The sequence below is a fragment of the Aptenodytes patagonicus genome, chromosome 9, assembly GCF_965638725.1.
Source record: "Aptenodytes patagonicus chromosome 9, bAptPat1.pri.cur, whole genome shotgun sequence".
NCBI classification, from domain to species: domain Eukaryota; kingdom Metazoa; phylum Chordata; class Aves; order Sphenisciformes; family Spheniscidae; genus Aptenodytes; species Aptenodytes patagonicus.
The window spans coordinates 25160697-25180681 of NC_134957.1; the positions used below are offsets into that span (position 1 = coordinate 25160697).

The window sequence follows — 19985 nt, forward strand, 5'->3', positions numbered from 1 at the left end:
TAATCAAACCCTGATAAGAAAGCATCCACCCCGAGGTAATTAGGCTAGGAAATGATTTTGCAGGCTCCCGGAGGAGTCTCCCCAAGGGAGATGTTTCTCCTGGATACTGCTGCACAGCCCAGAGTGGTGCTTACACTGGCAGCTGCACAGGAGGGTCTGGGGGGCATTTTTCTTTCTGCCCCATCAAATCTTTTGGAGAATTTGAAACTCCACCCAATGGGACAGGAAACTCTGCCTGACATTCTTATAAACAAGAGGGATGAATTAATGGCATTGTGAATGCCAAGCAGGGCCACAGCAAGCACCCTCAGCACAAGCTCGGCACCCATCTCGTTCCCCCCACCCAGCTCCCGCTGCAGACCCGTGGGTGATGTGTGCCGGTCCCTGCTGCTGCCCTGGCCCCCACCTTGCTGCCCCTTCCCGAGTGATGCTGAGCCCGTGGGGAGCCACGCCGGCTCCTGGCACTGCCGGCTGCTGCCTTCTCTGCTGACCTCAGCTGGGGGACAGAGCGAGCAGCTCCTGCCCATTGTGTTTCCCTCCAAGCTGCCAGCTGAAGCAGCAGGCAGGGATTTAACTCCTGCGGGGTGGGGGACACGGGTATGGCACAGTGCCCTCCTCGTGAGGTGTCAGAGTGCCTGATATCTGGCCCTGCGGAGGCTGTGGGTGCAGAAGGGCAGCAGCAAAGAGGTCCCTGCCCACGGTGTTTGATGCAGGGAGGGCGTTTGCCTTTTCTGCAGGAACAGCTGCCTTGGGAGGCAGTGCAAGCAGCCCTTCCCTTCCTCCTCAAATGGTGAATGGCCGGACGTTTGCTGAGATGGAGATTACAGCACACATGTATCCGGATTTCTGCCTCACCGTGTCTGTAAGAAAGCAGGGGGCACGCTGGAAACCTTGCCAAGCCCCGTCTCTCTGCTCAGGGGGAACGGAGATGGGAGGGAAGGGGCTGCTGATTTCTCCGCCAGCGACAGTGATGCCAAGGCATGGCACCTGCTCACTCCCCACAGAGCGCCTTTGAAAACATGTCCCTCCCTCCCTGTGGGAGGTGTCCCTGTGCTGAGAGTGTCCCAGCTGTCCAGAGCAGCCCCTTGCCCTGGGCAGCAGACAAAGAGCGGGTACACAGGCGCCCGCCCGGCCCCGGTGCTTTGGCAGGGCAAGAGAAGTGAGCCATTGTCCCTGTGCACTGCCAGCCCCAGCGCCAGCCACTGCTGAGGACCAGACTAGCGGAGGCTGCCTGGTGGGACGCAGCAGAACCGGCAGTGGTTGCACCATGGCTGGGCTGGTGGGGCCAGCAGCAGCCCTGGTCCTCCTCTGCCTGGCCGTGGGGCTGGAGGCCAGCCCGGAGCTCTCCGGTGAGTTGGGGCGCGGGCAGGGCAACGAGGGATGCCGGGGACCATGCCGGTGTGAGCAGAGGGTGAAGCGACAGCTGGGTTGGTGGGGTAGGGGCCAGCAAGGCACAAACCAGGGCAGGCCATAGGGAGTTTGCCAAAAAAAACTGGGTTTTTTAATCCCCACGGCAGGGCTGGGGTCTGAAAACACCCCGTGCATGTCCTGCAGCCCGGTTATGAGCAAGGGAGCGGCTCCCCCTGCTGCTGCTGCGCTCCCTTGGACAGTTTGGAGGCAGAAATGCAAAAAACCGAATCTTAAGACAGTCCCCGAGCTTTCCTGAGACCCCCCTGGCCATGATGCTCTTGCCCTTCGTGCTGGATGGTGTGTGGAGCTGAAGCCTCCTGGAGCACCCAGGGCTGCCCTGCAAGCCTTTGCTGCTCTGAGAAGGCAAGGGAAGAGATGGGCTGAAGCTCTACCCAGTCCCTGGCCAGAGCCGGTGGCTGTGGTCCCTAGCCAGAGCCACCCATGAGTAGGGGGGCTGCAGGATGCACTGCCACAAGGCACAGCAAGGGCCAGATCCTCTCCCTGGGGGGCAGCACCAGTGAACCTTGTAGATGTAGCTGAGGCAGAAATTTGGGATCCCTTGTGACTCAGCACTTGGGACAGTCAGGATGGGTGCAGGCAGGCTGGGTGCCTGGGGGCTGCCAGTCCTCTGAGGGATCTTCCAGAAACAGCCATGCACACCTTCCACTCCGCTCTGCCATGCCCGGGTGACACGAGAGCCCGGCACGATGCCACCAAGCGTGGCAGGGCAGGCTGTGGCGGAGAGGATGTGATTTCATCTGGGCAGAGCTAACTGCACAACCGCACCATCAGGGACTGAGTCAGCAGCACCAGCAGGCGACCGGAATCACTCACAAAATCTGCCTGCAGCCTCCTTGCCATGGTTTCACCCAAAAAAAAAACCAAACCCCATTTTCGCAATTGCTCACTGCCCAAAAATGGTATCATGGAGAAACCTCTGTCCCTGTGGTGCTGTTTTAAAATACAAACTGCCGGTGCTGCCAGCCAGCACAGCAGCAGAGGAGGCTGCCTGCTGCAAGGCAGGCTGGATTTGGGGAAACCCATTTCTCCCCCTATTCCTCCCTCATGTCCCCCACCATCCCCAGGATTTGGCTCAGCCCCCTGTGCCCAGGGCTGTTCCAGCAGCGATGTGTTTGGGCAGCTCCGCCACCAGCCATCTCGGGGATGGGCAGGCGGGTTTGGAGTTCGTGCCAGGCAGAAGTCGAGCCCCAGGTGGCTCTGGAGCCTGCACAAGAGCCTGGCTGCTGCCACAGGCATGGAGCTGCTGCAGAGGATGCAGAGGAAGGACATAGGGGCCGGCAGCCAGGGCAGGGTCTCATGCCCCTCATGGCCCCCAGTGTCCGGTGATATGGGGCAACTGGAGGAGAGGGGCAGGATGGGGCTTTTCCTGCCCCCCTCTTTGTGGGCATTGCACCCCAAGGGGCTGATCCAGCTCTGTGTCCTCCAAGGAGCGTCTTTGCATCTCACTGGAGCTTTGACCTGGCTAAAACAGCTTGTCTGCTCCCATCCACCCTCCTCTGCCTCTCCTCCAGCACGCAGAGGAGTGAGCAAGGGCTCGCTTGCACAAGACTGTGGCCCCCACACTCGCTCATCCCAGCTTGCAAGGACAAATGCCAGCAGCTGCCCGTGTCCAAGGGAAAGATTAACTCTGAGTGGGGTCAGCTTCCAGCCACGTCCGCTGATGTCTCCCAGGGAGGGATGCTGGCCGCAGATGCCAAAGGGTTAGCGGCAACAGGGAAGGTGAAAGGGGCCCTTTGTGCAGCTGAGCCTGGCACTGGTTTGCAGAGGGACAGAGGGAGAAGCGCGGGGCTGGGAGCCAGTGCTCCCACCTTTTTGTATTGGTTTGGGGGAATTTGACACGCTGCGGGCTGGGCGACAGGGTGCATGTCCTGCCCTGGACCCCAGCACTAGGCTGGGGCTGGGGTGCGAGTCCCTCCAAGGACCCTACAGCTGGGGACTGGGGTCTGTGACCCACCCAGGGTCCTGCCTGCCAGGTACCGGGTTGCCCTGTCCCCACCTCCCAGCCTCAAAATGATGCTTCCCCTTTGCTTTTGTTATATTCAAAGGCCTGATGCAAACTGCTCTGTCCAGGGCCCTACACATCATTTTTTGTCAGCTTTTCCTGCTTCCTCAGCCTCTTCCAGCAACCAGTGCCTGCTCAGAGCACCCCTGACAGCTTGCAGAGCTTTTATTAGAACAGGTTCCTTGCTCACCCAGCACCCAGCACAGCTGATACCAGCCAGAGCTGATAGCTGCATGTTAAACCCTCTTAAAGGCTGGGCAGGACAGCCCCACCTTACTGTCCCTTGTAGGGAAAACAACAGGGTAAGTAAGTGGTTTGGGACGCAACCTAGAGAGGATTAAAAGAGAGAAATACCCCACACTGGGAATTCAGGGAGAGTAGGGCCAGTGCCCGTCAGAAAGGCCGTGGGCTGGGAATGGCTTGCATCGATGCACGGGGCTTCTTCGGCAGAGAGACCCGGGGTCAGTTGGGCTCAGATGATTACTTGGTGGCTCACACCCATCCATACCGACCCAGCCAACTGCGGGAGCTTGCAGCAGCCACTGGACCCTTCTCTCCTCCAGCTCATGGCTCCGCATCGTGTGACAGAAAGTATCCTCCTCTCCCTGACTCCAGTGATCATCTCTGGATGATCATCTCTGGCTCATCATCTCTGGCTCATCCTTGCTCTCTCCTCCCCATGTCTCCATAACAAGCCTGATTTTCTCTAAACCCTTGACTACTCCTCATGGGATCCTTCCATACATGTTTTTTCTGACCTGTCATCCTGCCTCCAGCTTTCGCTTCCCTTTGCTAACCAGCTCGGCTGCTCCATGCTGCTTTCCAACCTCTTGGCTGCAATGCTGGATGTAAGATTTGCTGCAAGCCCGCCTTCTCTGCTGCAGCCCCACTCTGGTCCTGTTTGCCCCATAAGTGCCCCAGCCCAGGACGTCCTCACTGCCACCCGCTGTCAGGACCCCAAGCACTGCCACTGCCATGGTCCCAGTGTCTCCTCCGGCCAACGCCGCCTGTGCTCTCCCCTTCCAGGGTACCTGCGTAAGGTGCTGAGGAACCACACCACCCACACGTGCGACGGGGAGCAGCTCCTCATCATCTGCCCTCACAAGACCACCATCAGCATCCTTGGTGCCTTCTACGGGCGTCGCGTACCCAGCCCCAACCTCTGCCCCAGCCCTGGCAATGCCTCCCACGAAAGCACTGAGTGCACATCCGCCACTGCCCACCTGGTAAGTGTGGGCAGCCCCAAGGGACCAGGCTGCACACACCCCCCCTTCCCCAGGTCACTGGCCTGCCTGCTTGGGCTGGGTGGCTGCAGGCAGCACAGCCTCCCCGTGCCCTGAGGGAGGCTGCTGCCATTGGCATCGGGATTCACCCTTGGGGTCCTTTTCCTGGAGCATTTATGGGAGATAAGGGTGGACGAGACCTTCTGTGGTGGGTCCCAGGGTGGGGCTGCCCTGCCAGAGGAGCCTGGCAGGAGGCACTGCTGCATCCTGAGCTGGCTTTTGGAATAATCCCGCAGGACGCAGCAGGCTCGGAGAAAGCCCTGGCAGCTGGGGTTGGGTCCCAGAGAGAGGTGGTGCAGCAGCTGGGGTACCAGGCTCAGGAAGCAGGACAGTGGCCCACGAGGGATGCTGCGCTCAGCCCTGCAGGTGCATCCCCTAGGATTAGCACAGAGCTTGGCTCTTCCCCAGCCAGAAGCAGCACTCATCCATGCCGGCAGCTCCCAAGAAGCGGATTAATGAAGCAAGCCCAAAGGAGGGTCTGTTGATTGCAGTAGCCAGCACAGGGAGAGGGGAGGAAGGCAGGGGGTGGCAGAAGGGAAGGGACCTCTCCAAAGCTGATGCCTGGCTGGGGGAAGCGCTTGCCGGGCTGCTCCAAAAGCCCTGCAGCCTGCTCCGTGCTGTGGCTGTGCTTGATTCCTCTTTGTGTTTGGAGGAAAACCCTGTGCCTGGTGAGGACATCAGCCCTCCACCAGCCCCACACATGAGACATCATGAGCAGCTTGAGGAATGGGGCAGAGAGGAGCTGGGAGGGATGTCGTCCTTTGGTGTCCTGCAGCTTTACCCTGGCTTCTGGCTCTCCACACTGGCACAGCTGGCCTCAGCATCCATGGCCTTGGGATGCCTTGGACCAGACCAGCTATTGCAGCTGGCAGCAGCCCAATCCAGACATCATAGCAGTCACCTGGAAGGGAGCAAGGAGAGCAATAACGCTCATTCTGCAAAGCCTTGAGGGTGTGTCCTTTGCCAGCCAAACTCCTCCAGTTCTCAGCAACTTCAACCTTGGCTGAACACTGGAGCCCCATCTCCCGGGGGCTGCGCTCACCCATGACCCCCCTCTTCCCGCAGAAGTGCCTGGGGCTGGAGCTGGCCTTGTAGTCACAGAAGCCTGGTCGCTGCCTTTTCCGGAGCCCTGCTTGGCCAGGCAACGCTCCTCGGCCCCAGCTGCAAGTCCCTGGTCCAGCTACTCAGCTCTACCCATGGCTGGGGAGACGCTGCACTCGCTGGCTGCGGGAGAGCGGGTGAGATGGGCAATGCACCATGCCATGCCAGACACAGCATGCCTGAACCGTACTCGCTTCTCCCTCCTGATCACAAGGCTCTAACAAACCCAGGGCAGCCAGGATGCATGGTGGGGGCTGGCAGAAGGGTCCCTTGATGGGGTCAGGGTTTCATGTGCTACTTTTCTATTCCTGTTCCAGTGCCTTGCTAGGGCTGGGGCAAAATTGCAGCAAACCCAGCTGCGTGCAGCTGCCTGTGGGGAAGGGGAACATGGAGCCAGAGAAGAGGAACAAGAGCTGAGGAGCCAGTTCCCTGCTGTGGGAGCTTTGCTGCCCTGTCCTGCTCCAGCTGCAGATCCACACACACACTACACACACACACACACACACACCCCCGGCATCCCACATGTCCCAGGAGCTCTGCAAGCGCTGAACCGGACCATGCTGGCATGATACCAAGCAGGCCCTGCAAACCCTGCAAACACAGGTCAGCGTCCCCAGAGCTTGTGTGTCAAGCACAGGATACAGCCTGGCACAGACGTTTGAAGACCAAAGGGCAGGTCTGTGAGCAGGATCTGTGTGGCTCAGGTTTGCAGCAAGATGGAGCCACTCCACCCAGGGGACTGTGACCGCACAGGGCTGGGTTCCCCACTAGCTGGAGACTGCTGTTGGAAGAGACAGGACGTCTGGAGAGCAGAGAGCAAGGCTGCTGCTGAGGCTCAGCTCTGTTTAGGCAAAACCTGGGGAGAGAGATTAATTGCATTTCCTCCTTAAATTTCACTTCTGGCAGCCAGGAAAGACCAAGAGGAGGCTCAGTCCTGTGCTGGGGGGGGACAGTGACAAAGGAGGGGAAGGAGAGATGCAAAGGGACTCCATCGTCTCAAGTGGCGGGATCCCAGGGCCTGAGTCGCAGGGCAATTTCCAAGAGGGGTGGCAGCGAGGGTCGGGAACAAGCTGTGGCCCCACTCCCCGCCCCCGCCACCAGCAGCCTCTGCTCAGGCTGTGGGTTTGCTGCTGCTGGGGCTTGCAGCATGCCCAGAATCCCAGGGGGATGCTGGGGGCCAGGAGCCACAGCCCCACGGCCAGCCCAAGCCCAGGCTGCCCGGGAGATCCCTGCCAGAGCCACGGGCCCTGCTCGGCCACCCCGCAGGTTTGGCAGCGTCGCCTTTGGGCGGCCGTGGGCAGACAGTGACAACGGGCAGCGGCAAAGGCTGCCCCGGTCTCCAGCAGGGACGCTGCCCGAGGTGGTGTGAACCCTCGTCCCCATCTTGTGGCCGCGCGTTTGCATTGCATGGAGCCCTGCTGGCGTGGGCGTGGGCGTGTGGGTGTGAGTGCACAGGTGTTGCACGGAGCTGCATCGCTGTGCACACCTGCACGAGTGTTGCACGAAGCCGTGTCAGTGTGCACACCTGCACAGATGTTGCACTGGGCCACGTGAATGCACACGCATGCATGGCTGTTGCACAGAGCCATGTCAGTATCCACGCCTACATGGGTGTTGCAGGGGGCTGTGTTAGCGTGCATACCTGCACGGGTGTTGCACACACATGGCATGGTGCAGTGCTGGCATGCATGCCGGCACAGGTACTGGCAGAGCTGTGCTGGACAGCTCTGTGTGGGTGCGGGGGAGTAACTGATTCAGGAACTGACACATGAAGCAGGGTGACTGCGGCGGGGGGGGTGGGGCATGAGCAGCCATAGGACACCTCTGCGGGGTGAGAGGCCATTTCCCTGAGCCTGGTGATGGCACCGAGGGAGAGGAGGCAAGAACAGCCTCAGGACTCCTCACCCATCTTCACGTCTATCCCACTTTGCTCTCCAGAAGCTGCTGGCTGAGTGCCAGGACCAGCAGTGGTGCCAGTTCTCAGTGCACAGCCAAGTCTTTGGGCCGGACCCATGCCCTGGGACACACAAGTACCTCATCGCTTCCTATAAGTGCCGGCCAGGTGAGGTGGAGCAGGGTCTGGGCAACACTGCATGGGCTCTTCCCTGGCCTCAGCTGCTCAGAAACAGGCAGAGAGGGGAGCCGAGCTGCTCCTGTATCTTGCAGCCCTCCTCCAGCCTGCCCTTGGCAGCTCTCAGACCGTTGGCTGGGCTAAGGGAGGAGGGGGCTGCAGGTGATTTGGGATGCATTGGGACGCTCTGTGGTGTCACTCCCCAGGGAACCATCGGGTCAAGACCGCATGCGAGAACGACAAGCTGAGGCTCCAGTGCCGACCAAAATCCGTCCTGGCCATTTATTCTGCAAATTACGGACGATTCCTGCGGGGCAAACCGGAGTGCGATGCCCTGAACACTGGGGGACCCCATATAGGTATGCTGGAATAGTTCGAGCCCAGAATGGGGCCAGGAGCCATGCAGAGCACGTGGCACAAGTATGCCATCGGGCTGTACCTGTGCCCCTTGGCCCCAGCTGGCTGGTGCCCAGGGGGCGGGGGCAGGCAGGTCTGCCCACAGGTCCATGCCCCATGTCTTTGCAGAGTGCTTGGCTCCGGACGCCCTACGGAGGGTCTCCAAGAAGTGCCACCGCAAGGCAAACTGCACTGTGGCTGCTGACAGGGCCACCTTTGGGGACCCGTGCCCCCCCGGCACAAAGAAACAGCTGCGAGTCTCCTACACCTGCGGTGAGAGCAACCCACAGGGCTGGGGGCGTGGTGGCTACTGGCTGAGCCCCTGCTGTGCCCACCCCATGCCATGTAGGCAGGGACGCAGGGCTCCCTGGGGAGGCAGGGGGCTGCTGGGGACAAGCAGGGTGGTGATGCTCAGTGTGTCCTCTCCTTGCAGTGCCCAAGCAGCTGCTGGAGGAGGTGGGCCCTGACACCTCGGACCCCTTCCTGCTCTCGGACTACATGCATGGTAATGTGGGGGGGAGGCTATGCCAAAAGCGGTGTGGCATCGTGTCCGCGCCCGGGTGAACTACCCCTTCCATGGCCTGTCTGCGTCCATGGTACCCACCACTGGCACGAGCCCTGCAACTCTATCCCAGCATCGCTGTCCCATGGCTGAAGCCACCCATCGGTCGGTGCCCATGTCTGAAGGGCTGGAGAGATGTGGTCTGCTGGGAGCAGGGGAGAGGAGGACCCACAGGGGAACATCCCCGTGGGCAGAGGAGCGCTTGTGCAGGAAGGAAGGAGTGTGGCATGGGGAAGGAGGCAGGCAGGGGGCAGGCAGCCAGACAGCGGGGCGCTGGGGAGCACCTCATGTCTCAGCCTGCGTCCCCTTGTTTGCTGCAGGTGGCTGGTACAAAGGGCCCAGGTTCTCCAGGCTCCGGGAAGACCGGATGATTTTTACTAGCTCTCTGGCAGCTTTTGCCCACCTTTGGGGTATGTGCCCTCCCCGGCTCTCACACAGCACCTGGGGGAGCAGGATGGGCTTGGGAGGGTGGCTCAGGTCCCGTGATGGCGCCCACTCAGCCCAGGGCTCAGCTCAGAGGCAGCTAGAACCCAGACCCCTCCAGCAGGGTCAGCAGGCATGTGAGGGAGGAGGGCACCAAGCACCCATGCTGGGTTTGGGGGGGGGCCACATAGGGCAGGAGCTCGGAGGTTGAACGAGCTCTGAGGTCCCACAGCATCAGTGGTCGCAGTGCTGCTGCAGTCCTGCCCACAGACCTTCCTTCTCTAACAGGCTGAACTACCCACTGGGTCTCCTTCCTTCCTGCCCTGTCTGCAGGGGCACTGACGGAGAGCACCTCTCTGCAGGCAAAAATTTCCCTTGCCAGGGGAAATAACTCATTTAAATCCCTGGTGAGATGATTCCTCCCACCGTGCTGCCTACCCTGCATCCCAATGGGGGTTTCCTATGGGGAAAGGGGCATTTCGGGACACTGGTGGGTGCTGATGAGGCTCTGGGTGACGGTCCCACAATCACTGGGGCAGGGTCTGTCCTGCTCCTGCAGCCTGGGTGCTAAGGGCATCCCTGCTCCCCTCCTTTTCCTCCCATGTACCTAGCAGAGGGGGTTTTCAAGGCACTGGTACCCCGCAGGCTGCAGAGGCAGTTCGTACCACGGTGTCTCTTTGCTCTTCGCCCTCCAGGCATCCCAGAGAAAGTTGGCCTCTACTTTCTTTGTGGGGTCTCAGGAGGCCTCATGCTCCTGCTGTGCATCATCAGCCCCAAAACGACCTTCCTCCAGGAGGTGGGGGAGGCTCTCAAAGACCCGGAGCTCGGGAGCAGCTCGGAGCTGAGCAGGACCAAGCTGCAGGACGAGCAGGACGAAGACCTTCCCGATGACAGCTCCTCGGACTCCTCCTTCCGCCGCCTCACCCGTACCTACCGGGCCACCGACAGCATCTTTGGCCCTGAGCTGACGGCAGCCATGGAGGGAGCGGTGGAGCACCAGGGTCACGGCAGGGAGGAGATCTGGATGCCCAAGGAGTCAAGCCCATATGCTATCCACAAGATCAAATCGGCCACCAAATAAGAACTGGAAGAAAATGGCCAGAGAGCAGAGGGGGGGCAGAGTCTAAGTGGGATCTGACATAGGAGAGACATGAGAGTTTGAACTCCTCAGGGTGAGTGGGTACCCCAAGTGGCAGCAGGGCCATAGCAGCCCCAGTGTGGCCATCAACCCACTGCTCCACCAGCCTGGAAACCTCTAACCTGGGAATAAGATGCAGTCCCTGGGTGTGATGAGGGGCTGCGGGATGGCTCATGGGGCCACTGGCTCCTTTGCCACCAGCATGCCGCTAACCCTAAGCTAACCTCCCCATTCTCGGCTTGTATCGGCTGGCTGTAGTACTTAACCCTGCTCAGCCATGCCAAGCCCACCCTGAGCCTTTCCAGGCTGTTTGCTCCTGTTTCTTCTTGGGTGCTGGCTTCCACCCCTGGTGCTGCAAACACCCCCCAGCACTCGGGCAGCATGCCGGCGGCAGAGACACAGAAATGGCCAGGACGCAGGGAGGATGTAGGCTGAGCAGGTGGAAAAGCGCCACGAGCATCACCCAGCCCTACCACGCCGCATGCCTTGCAGCCCCAGTATCCCCAGGGGAGCTGCACCCTGGGGCTGGGGCAGCCGGCAGCTTGGCACAGCACTGGCTCTCACCTCCCTACAGGCACTTGGGAGCTTTGTCACCCTGTGTTGCTCTGTGCTTTCCTTCATGCTTTCCCCACTGGCAGGAGAGCCCCAGGGTTAACTTGCTGGGGCTTTTTCCAGTAAATAAATGCAACAGCTCGTAGACACAACGTCCCTCCCTGAGCTCTGCCATTAATAGTGAAAAGGGAGGAAAAAGGAAGCAGCAAAGCTCAGCCCTCCCTGTGCAGATCGGCTCCTTGCCTCCTGCTGGTGTTTCTGGCACTGGGCCATGGGGAGCAACCAGCTGGGCCTGTTTTAGCATGGGAAAGGATAAGGTTTTAGCCTGGGGAAGGGAAATGCAGGAAAAGAGTCTGTGTGGATCTTATGAACAATGCTTCCCTGCCCTTGCTCCTTCTCTTGAGCCTGAGGCTCTCTGTCTGGTAAGCAATTCTGGAGCAAACATCCCCAGATGCCATGCAGAGGGGCTTCTTGGCAGCCCCATGGTGCCAGGGAGCCATGCTGGGTCTGGAGGCTGCTTCCAGCTCCAAAATGCAGCATGGGCTCTGTAGTGCTGTGGGAAGGGGAGCAGCGACCCAGCCCTTCTCATGATAGGGACACTCCAGGCACCAATGCTCTTGAGCTAGCATGTAGTGGGATCTATTTTTCCATCCACCACCGCACATGAAGTGCCTGGGCTGGGTGCAGCAAGAGAGGACTGTCAGGGATGTCAATGCACCCCTTAACCCAGCTGCTGGCACTGGTGGTCTGCTGGGGGCCAGGGAGGCACTGGCCCCATCTCTGAGGCCAGAGCTGCGCTGTGCTTGGCGGTGGATGCTTTTCCAGTGCAGAGCCGAGTGCCATGGCAATGCAGCAGCCTTGTGCTCCTGCTCCAATGAGGGGGGACAAGGACTGGCGTCCTGCCTGATTTGGGGGTTTCCTGAGGGATGCCAGAGCCTAAGGAGAGTCTGGGGACCTTCACCTCAAACTGGCCCCCAGCATCCTTAGATGACAGGCAGGACTGACACCACAGACTTGCCTCCATGCTTGGACAGCTGGCACAGCTCCTGCTGCAGACCCATGGCATTCACCTTGCAGGGTCCACTTCTTGCTCCCACCCATCTTTCCTCCAGTACCCCACTGACAGCCAGGTAGGATTTCGGCATGTGTGGTGCGAGCTGCAGCACCTGCAGTGGGGCCAGGCTTCCCAAGAGCCTCGCAAGGAGCGCCAGAACAGCAGCGGGGGACTGGAAAAGCCGGCTTCCCCCTGCCAAGCCTGGGCAGGACAGGCAGACGCAGACCCGTCCCAAAGCAGGCAGCTCACCCAAGCCCCCTCAGGCAGACTTGGATGGGGGTTTTTGGCTGGGGATCTTATCCCACAGGCCAATGCACCATGTTTCCATCGGCGGTGGGATGCGTCCCAGCTCTGCCTGGTGAGCATGCACCTGACTCATATTTTTGGCTGGAGTGTGTGCTGCCCCAACATGTGCAAGGAGAGGCAGACACCTGGATCCCACAAGGATCCCAGACCAACAGTGAGTGAACCTCAGGGAGCTCCTAGGCCAGGGACAGCGGCGGCAGCACCAGGGGAGCTGGGGCTGGAGAGGACAAGTGGCAGAGGAGGAAACAAGACTGGCTGGAGCCACAGCAGCCCTGACCGGTTTTGGGGACTGAAGGTACCCGAGATCTGTGGGACCCATGTTTAAACCCCTGCTGGCCCTGCAAGCACCCCTCAGCCATGCCACACCCGAAAGCCATTTTGCTGCTCCTGGCTGTCAATGGCCGCAGGTCTTTCTGCTAGACGTGTGGCAGAGCTGCCTGTACACGGCCCAAGCCGCCCTGCCTGTCAGCAAGGAGAAAGGACTGATCCTGCCTGCATGACCCCTGGGCAACAGGTTTAAGTCCCCTCGGAAGCTGGCACTGGGATGTTTCCCTAGCAAGGGGTTCATCAGCTCCACTGACAACAGCAGCACGTGGGTGTGGGATTATCCCAAAGGATTTCCTTGGGTTCAACTTAGGAATCTGGAAGGTTTTGCTGGGAATCTGCCAGCTGAGGGAAGCTCTGCTGCAGTGCTGAGCTTACCTTGACCTGGGGGGGGTTCCTTTGAGCCTGAAGCTTGGCGCAGTGCTAAAAGCCCCCAAGAGCTGGCGAGGGGAAGGGACCTCTGCATGACGGGTGGCACATGTGGGGGAAGGGGGATCAGGTCAGAGAATCCCCAAAGCCTCTGGGACCACAGGAGCAGCTCAAACGGTATGCGGGCAGGACAGGGGCTGCCCAGCGAGAACTACCCCACACAAGCAGGACAGCTCCTCCTCTCAGAGCCACCTTTTGCTCCCACCAGCCCAGCTCAGCGTCCCCCAGTTAGGCTCAGGCGATGGGCATGGAGCAGGTGCCTCCCACCCCAGGGTTGCAGGCAGGGGTTACCTCTGCCCCCTGCTAGCCCCTGCCACCCCTGCTCCCCCAGGTACTTGTCATGGCCAGCTGTGACATGGATATCACTCAATGCCTCCATCCTCCTTCCAGAAAACGAGGTGCTGGGGAAGTGGGGGTGACTGGCTGGGGGCTCCTCACTGGGGAGGTTAATCCCCCCCTTTGTGATCTTGGCAGGGGATGAGAAGCGGGCAGACCCTCTGAGAGCAACTGAGCTGGTGGAAGAGCCCAAGATGGACCCTCCTGGATCCCCCGAGCCCAGCAGGCAGGAGCAGAGGGCAGGGGAGGAGGCAAGAGAGACAGGCCCTTTCCCCCAGCCATGCTGCAAGGGTTTTTTGGAGCAAGGGGCTTTTTCCCTGGCCAGCATATTAAACAGCACCCGCTTATGCCCCATTTGAGGCTATGTCTGCAGCAGTGGATTGTAGCCCTCAGAGCTCAACCAACAGGGATGAACTGGTGGCTGCTGGTGCCACCCCTGCCTGGCTGGGTGTGATGGATGCACTCGACTCCTTAACCAAACTCGCGGTACTTTGGTTCAGGCTCCAAAGGAGATAAAGGTCTAAGCCGTAAAAGGGCTAAGAACTTCTCTAGTTCCAATCTGTTCTCTGAAAACCCACAAAGGAGCAGAGTGACACAGTGAGCATCCATGCGTATGAGCTTGGAACACCGATCACGCAATTAACACATGAAAAGTGGTTGGCTTTTCCAAGACTCATTTATCAAGGAACAAAGAAAGTTGTGGGTACAGGGAGTCTCATGCATACCTTTCCCATCGCATGTCATTTGACTACGAGCCAACCACTTTATCCCATAAATATGATAGCCTAAGTGAGCCTTCTTTGAGGTCTCCCGACTAAGCAGCCTGGCGGTGATCTCCCCTTGTGCTGGGATGCCCTCAAGGTTGCTCCTCGAGGCAGGGAGACCTCTCACCAACGACAGATCTTTGGTAAGCGACCGACATCACGCATAACCTTGTAGTATGGTAACTGATTTGTGCCTTGGTAACTTTGATTTTGTCTCAGGAACTTTGACTCTGCCTTGGTAGTTTTGAATCATTGTTCAAATGATTATGCGGTACAGTAACAAAGAGAACCTTGCCATCGAACTTCGTTAAATCGCACTTTTATGACATCATGTTAAAACCACTTTCGCTAATCCTTTCGACAGTGTTCTTTAAGCGATCTAAACCACCCATTCACCACAGCGGGTCACAGGAGCTGCATGGCCAGCCCGGGGTACGCCCTGCCCCGCAAACCAGAGACCCCCAACACGGTGAGAAAGGGCAGCCCTGGTGTCCGGGGGGGGCAAAGGAGTCGCCCACAGCCCTTGCTGCTGGCGGAGGAAGAGGGCAGCAGGCCGGGGTCGAGGCCCCTGCAGGGCGCACCAGGCCCAGAGGCCAGTGGAGGTCGCTCCGTGCCCCCCACGAAGGGCGGGAGAGCCGGGGCTGCTCCCCCGGAGCTCCGGGTCCCACCAGGGCATGGCAGGGGGTGGTGGAGGCGCGGTCGCTCCCCCACCGGCTCCAAGCCTGGCCCACTGGCCGCCACAACACCCTCCCCACCAGCTCCCGCAAGACGGATTTAAACGGCAACCTGTCCCACCAATCACCGCCTGCCTCGGCCGGCCGGCCGGCCTGCCCGCCCCTCCCCCGCCGCAAGTCACCCTTCCATTGGCCGCCGGGGCTGAATTTTAAACCCTGCCGCCCTGCCCCTTAGCAACCGCATCCCTATCCGCTCGCAGATTGGCCGCCGCCTGGCACCGCCCCGCACTCTGATTGGGCGACGCTCGGCCAGTGATGGCCGGCCGCTACCGAACTGCTACTTTCAAAAGAGCCGGGGCCGGCCGCGGGGTGGCGGCGCAGGTGAGTGGCGGGGGGTCTGTGGGATCCCTAGCTCTCCCGAGGGACTCCCGGGGGCTGAGGGAGGAATGCGGGGGAGTGGGGGCCCCCTGAAGGCTTAGTCCTTCTCTCCCTCGTGGGTGTCGACCGCCCCATAGGCTCGGTATCTTCCTCCCATAGGCCCGTTCCCCAATGTCCCGGGGAGGTCGGGGGTGGAGGCCCCTATCCTGGGGGCTCCTGCTCCCCTGGGGTGCGGAGGTACCCCCGAGCTCACTTCCCTGCCTGGTGCTGGGGGAGGGGGAGTAAGGGAGTGGCAGCCTTTATCCCCTTCTCTGGGATGCAGGGAGCTGGGAACTGCCCCTCTCCTTCTGGTCCCAGCAGGGTGCTCTTGGTGGGGGTTGTGGGGCTCCATGTTCCCCCTCTCCCCTGGGATGAGCATATCAGCCCTTCCCCGCACCCCTAGCCAGACCTGCACTCTCCCTGAGGTTGCCTCGGGACACCATCTGTCTGCTTGGGGAGGGGGTTGGGGTCTGTCCCTGCTGTACTACCCCCCCAGGAGGGACAAATGCCCCATGATTCTGCCCCTAGTCCTTGAGGGTGTCCCTGGGGGCAGGCAGCTGCCCACATCAAGCCCTGCTCTGCTCCCAGCTTGCTCGTAGAGGCTGAGGGAGAGGATGCCGTTGCCACGCAATGCCAAGATGCTGAGCACCAAGCAGTCCCGAGCAGGCAAGGTGAGCTCTGCTGCAGAGAATGCCAACGCTGAGAAGGTGAGTCCTGTGCTGGGCAAGGGGTGTGGGAGGCTCCTGTGGGGCAGCTGGCTCCCCATCTTCTAACAGCCTTTATTGCAGGATGAGAGCTGTCAGGCCAAGAGGTCTCCATCCTCACCCCAGGGTGGGCCCAAGAAGAGGTCAGCATTTGGGGACATCACTAATGTGAGTGCTTCTGTGGGCGTGGGGGCTTTGGTGCCCCCTATGAGCCCCCCATGGGAGTGGGGCTGGATATCCCCTCCAGTATGCAGAGTCGGGGGTGTCCTGTGCCCCGTCAGCAGGAGGAGAGGTCTCCCTGCAGGGCACACCTCGCTTCCCTCTGTGCACCTCTGCATGCTCCCATTCTCACCCAAACAGGCTCACAAGAACCAGGTGGTGGCAGGGAAGAAGGAGGCTGTGAAAGTGGCACCACACAAGGCACAGAGGGCCCATGCTGCCCTGGGGGTGGCCAAGAACAATGAGATCAACCTGAAAAAGTGAGTAGCCAGGGGAGATGGGGACTGGGGCAGGGGGGACACTGCAGGGCCAGCACCTGCAAACCTGTACCATAGGGAAGAACAGGCAGTGGTGGGGGCTTCCTCTGGGTGATGGAGACCATAAGCCAGATGGGGAGGGCAGACAGTAGATAAAATGGCCTCAAGTTGCACCAGGGGAGGTTTAGATTGGATATTAGGAAAAACTTCTTTACCAAAAGGGTTGTCAAGCGTTGGAACAAGCTGCCCAGGGAAGTGGCTGAGTCACCATCCCTGGAGGTATTTAAAAGATGTGTAGATGTGGTGCTTAGGGACATGGTTTAGTGGTGGACTTGGCAGTGTTAGGTTTGCAGCTGGACTTGATGATCTTAAAGGTTTTTTCCAACCTAAATTATTCTAAGAGTCTCTATGGGGATATTTTACAGGTGATTTAGCCCTTTCCTGAAGCAGCAAGGGGCTCTGGAGAACCCCTTTCAGCCAGGAGATGTGGCTTCCTCCCAGTAATGATTTATGCTCTTGTCCTGCCTAGGTCAATGAAGAAAACTCCCCCGACAGAGGCTACTGCAGAGCCCAAGGAGGATCCTGTGCCAGAGGAGCCGGTGCCTGCTCAGGTACCGAAGCCCTCCAAGGAGAGGGCAGGGACCCTGGGCTGCAGCCTGGCCCCCAGTCTTATCCTGATGGTGCTGGTCTATGGCTGCCGCTGGTGATACCGGGGCACCAGGCAGTGCTTTGGACCTCAGAGATATCGGGCCAGTGTGATGGGAAGCTGGGGAGGGCGGTAAACCCCCCTGCCTTCTTCCTTCAAAAGATCTCCCATGGGAAAGAGTGGGGTGGGGGCTGCAGGGTGATGGGGAAGGGGGTGCAGAGGTGCAGCAGCCTTGCCCTGAAGGGGTGACTGGCACCCACAGAGCTCAGTCTCCCCCTTACCACTGCCTCCTCCATCCCACCAGGTACCAGAAGTGGAGGACATAGACAAGGAGCAGCTGGGTGACCCCTATGCCAATGCGGAGTACGCCAAGGAGATCTTTGAATACATGCGGGGAAGAGAGGTGGGTGATGCCTGGCCAGGGGGTGGCAGCCCTGTGTGGGAAAGGGGTAATCATGAGGGCAGGGCCACCTGCTGCGCAGAGGCTCTGAGTGCCTGGCAGGGGCCTGCATGGGGCGGGAGGGGGCTCATTTGAGAGTGGTGGTGTCTGTCGAGTCCCTGATAGCTGGTACCTCGGCAGGAGAAATTCATGCTCCCTGACTACATGGAGAAGCAGCCAGACATCAGCGGGGACATGCGTGCCATCCTGGTGGACTGGATGGTGGAGGTGCAGGTATGTGGGCATGGGGAGGGGGCATGGCCGCCTGCCGAGCGGCCCCCATCCTGCCTTTGGCATGTGGGACCTCAGTATGCTGGCAGAGGCTGCTGCAAGTGTCCCGAGTGCAGAGCTGATCTTCCCCCTCCCCAGGCTGGGGATGAGCCTGCATCCTTCCCTCCGAGCCTGGCCCTATGGGCACCTCTGGCCCCTGTGAGGGAACCTGGGGGGGCCAGGTGGGCCTAGCTTCTGCCTGACACCCATTCCTGCCCACCTGCCTGCATCCTTGCAGGAGAACTTTGAGCTGAACCACGAGACGCTGTACCTGGCTGTGAAGCTGGTGGACCACTACCTGGTGGAGGTGGTGAGCATGAGGGACAAGCTGCAGCTCATCGGCTCCACCGCCATCCTCATTGCCTCCAAATTTGAGGTGACTCCTTGTGTGCTGTCTTGGGGTGCTGGGGCAGAGGGGGCTGTGCCTCTCTGGTCCCCATGGGTTACTGGAGAAGGCCAGGTCCCCATGGTGCCGGGCCACTGCCCTGAGAGCTGCTGGGGTGGCATGCCTGTCCTTGTGTTACCCCTTCCTATCCCAAGGGCTGTGAATGCAGTCCTGGTGGGCTGGATCCTGTCTTCTGGTGTTACTGGAGACCTGGCTCCTCTCTGCTCTGCAGAGACCACCAGGACATCCGAGTTCAACCTCATGCAAGCAAGGCTTGGAGTTAGAGCCAAGGGCTGGGGCAGTATAGACAACACACAAGCCCCACTGGATGTTGTAACAGTCCTTTCAGGGTCTGGCAGGGCATGAGCCCTTACAGGGCCTGCAGACTGGTAGGATTTCCTGAGCGTTGCCAGGATAAGTCCTTGTTAGAGTGCTGAGCAGTTGTGCCCCAGCAGGAGCGTTGCCCACCGTGTGTGGATGACTTCCTCTACATCTGTGACGATGCCTACAAGCGGGAAGAGCTCATTGCTATGGAGATGAGCATCCTCAGCACCCTCAAGTTCGACATCAACATCCCCATCCCCTACCGGTTCCTGCGACGCTTTGCCAAGGTGGGTGTAGCAGGAGGGTGGGCTGGTGTCAAGATGCCTCCAGGCATCCCTTGTGTTGGCTCCCTGGGGTGGTGATGTGCATCCCTGGGGCCCTGGGCTCCCAGCTGGCAGCAAGGAGGGTTTGGCCAGGCCCCCCCAACAGGGTTAAGGGGTGAGGATGCTGATCTGTGGCAGGCTGGGGCTGTGGGATCTGTGTCCTGTGCCCTAGGGGCAGCACTCTAGATCCCAAAAAAGTTGAGGGGGGGAGCAGCATTGCTCAAAAGGCTGAGCCTTTCCCTGCCTGCCTGGCTGTAGTGTGCCCATGCCACCATGGAGACACTGACGCTGGCCCGCTTCCTCTGCGAGATGACCCTGCAGGAGTACGACTATGCCCAGGAGAGCCCCTCCAAGCTGGCTGCCAGCTGCCTGCTGCTGGCACTCACCATGAAGGACCTTGGTGGCTGGGTAAGCGCATGCTCAACCTGCTGTCCTCCCTGAGGCACCATGGGGGTGCAGGACTGGATGGACCAGTGTGTGGGGATAATGCTCTGGGGCTATGCTCAGATTTGTGAGGCTGGAGAGGGAAGATAATGGCTGTACCATTGCTGAGAGGACCCCCAGCTCAGCCCTGCTGTCCCTTTGCAGACCCCCACCCTGGAGTACTACAGCGGGTACCGCTCCCAGGACCTGCATCCCCTGGTGAAGAGGCTGAATTTCCTGCTCACATACCAGCCCCATGACAAGCTGAAGGCTGTGCGCACCAAGTACTCACACAGGTGAGCATGCCTGCCCCCTCTGTGGAGGGTGGCACCACCAGCATGCACCCTTGGGTGCTGCAGAGAGCTTGGGGGGGCTCTGGTGGATGGGTGTCAGGGCTGTGGCTGAGCTCTAAGCCAACATCGTTCCTTCCAGGGTCTTCTTTGAGGTTGCCAAAGTCACCCCCATGGACATGCTCAAGCTGGAGGAGATACTGAAGAGCTGCTAGCCTTTATCTCTGTAAATAGCCTGTAAATAGCTGGGTGCTCTCTGGCAGGGGAGCACCATGTACATAAATAGCAGCAATTTTAACTGAAGGGGAGGGAAGGGGCGGGGGGGAAAAAAAGTCATGTGGAGCTGTCAATAAAATATTGTGTTTTGTCTTATGAGCTGGTGGTGGAGATCATGCTGAGCCCCTGAGCTGTGTTGGGGCAGGGGGGGAGGGTTGCATGATGG

General features: G+C 59.9%; 2 protein-coding genes across 3 annotated transcripts; both read left to right on the forward strand.

Annotated features, from left to right (window-relative positions):
• The first annotated feature begins 1121 nt into the window (after window positions 1–1121).
• On the forward strand, window positions 1122–11111 carry LOC143164678 (protein eva-1 homolog C-like). Of its 2 annotated transcripts, XM_076347576.1 has the most exons (8): window positions 1122–1349; window positions 4460–4659; window positions 7756–7879; window positions 8095–8247; window positions 8414–8557; window positions 8718–8789; window positions 9167–9256; window positions 9965–11111. In XM_076347576.1, exons 1-8 carry the CDS (start codon window positions 1268–1270, stop codon window positions 10348–10350), a joined length of 1251 nt encoding a protein of 416 aa, XP_076203691.1. In that variant the 5' UTR covers window positions 1122–1267; the 3' UTR covers window positions 10351–11111. The 2 variants fall into 2 exon arrangements, with proteins under 2 accessions (XP_076203691.1, XP_076203692.1); XM_076347577.1 differs by lacking the exon at window positions 9167–9256.
• A 4745-nt stretch (window positions 11112–15856) lies between these two features.
• CCNB3 (cyclin B3) lies at window positions 15857–19918 on the forward strand. The gene is made up of 11 exons (XM_076347689.1): window positions 15857–15970; window positions 16052–16135; window positions 16328–16446; window positions 16973–17054; window positions 17394–17492; window positions 17670–17762; window positions 18037–18174; window positions 18639–18794; window positions 19089–19238; window positions 19419–19549; window positions 19686–19918. The coding sequence occupies exons 1-11, from the start codon at window positions 15878–15880 to the stop codon at window positions 19756–19758; spliced, it is 1218 nt and encodes a 405-aa protein (XP_076203804.1). The 5' UTR covers window positions 15857–15877; the 3' UTR covers window positions 19759–19918.
• The last annotated feature ends 67 nt before the right edge of the window (window positions 19919–19985 follow it).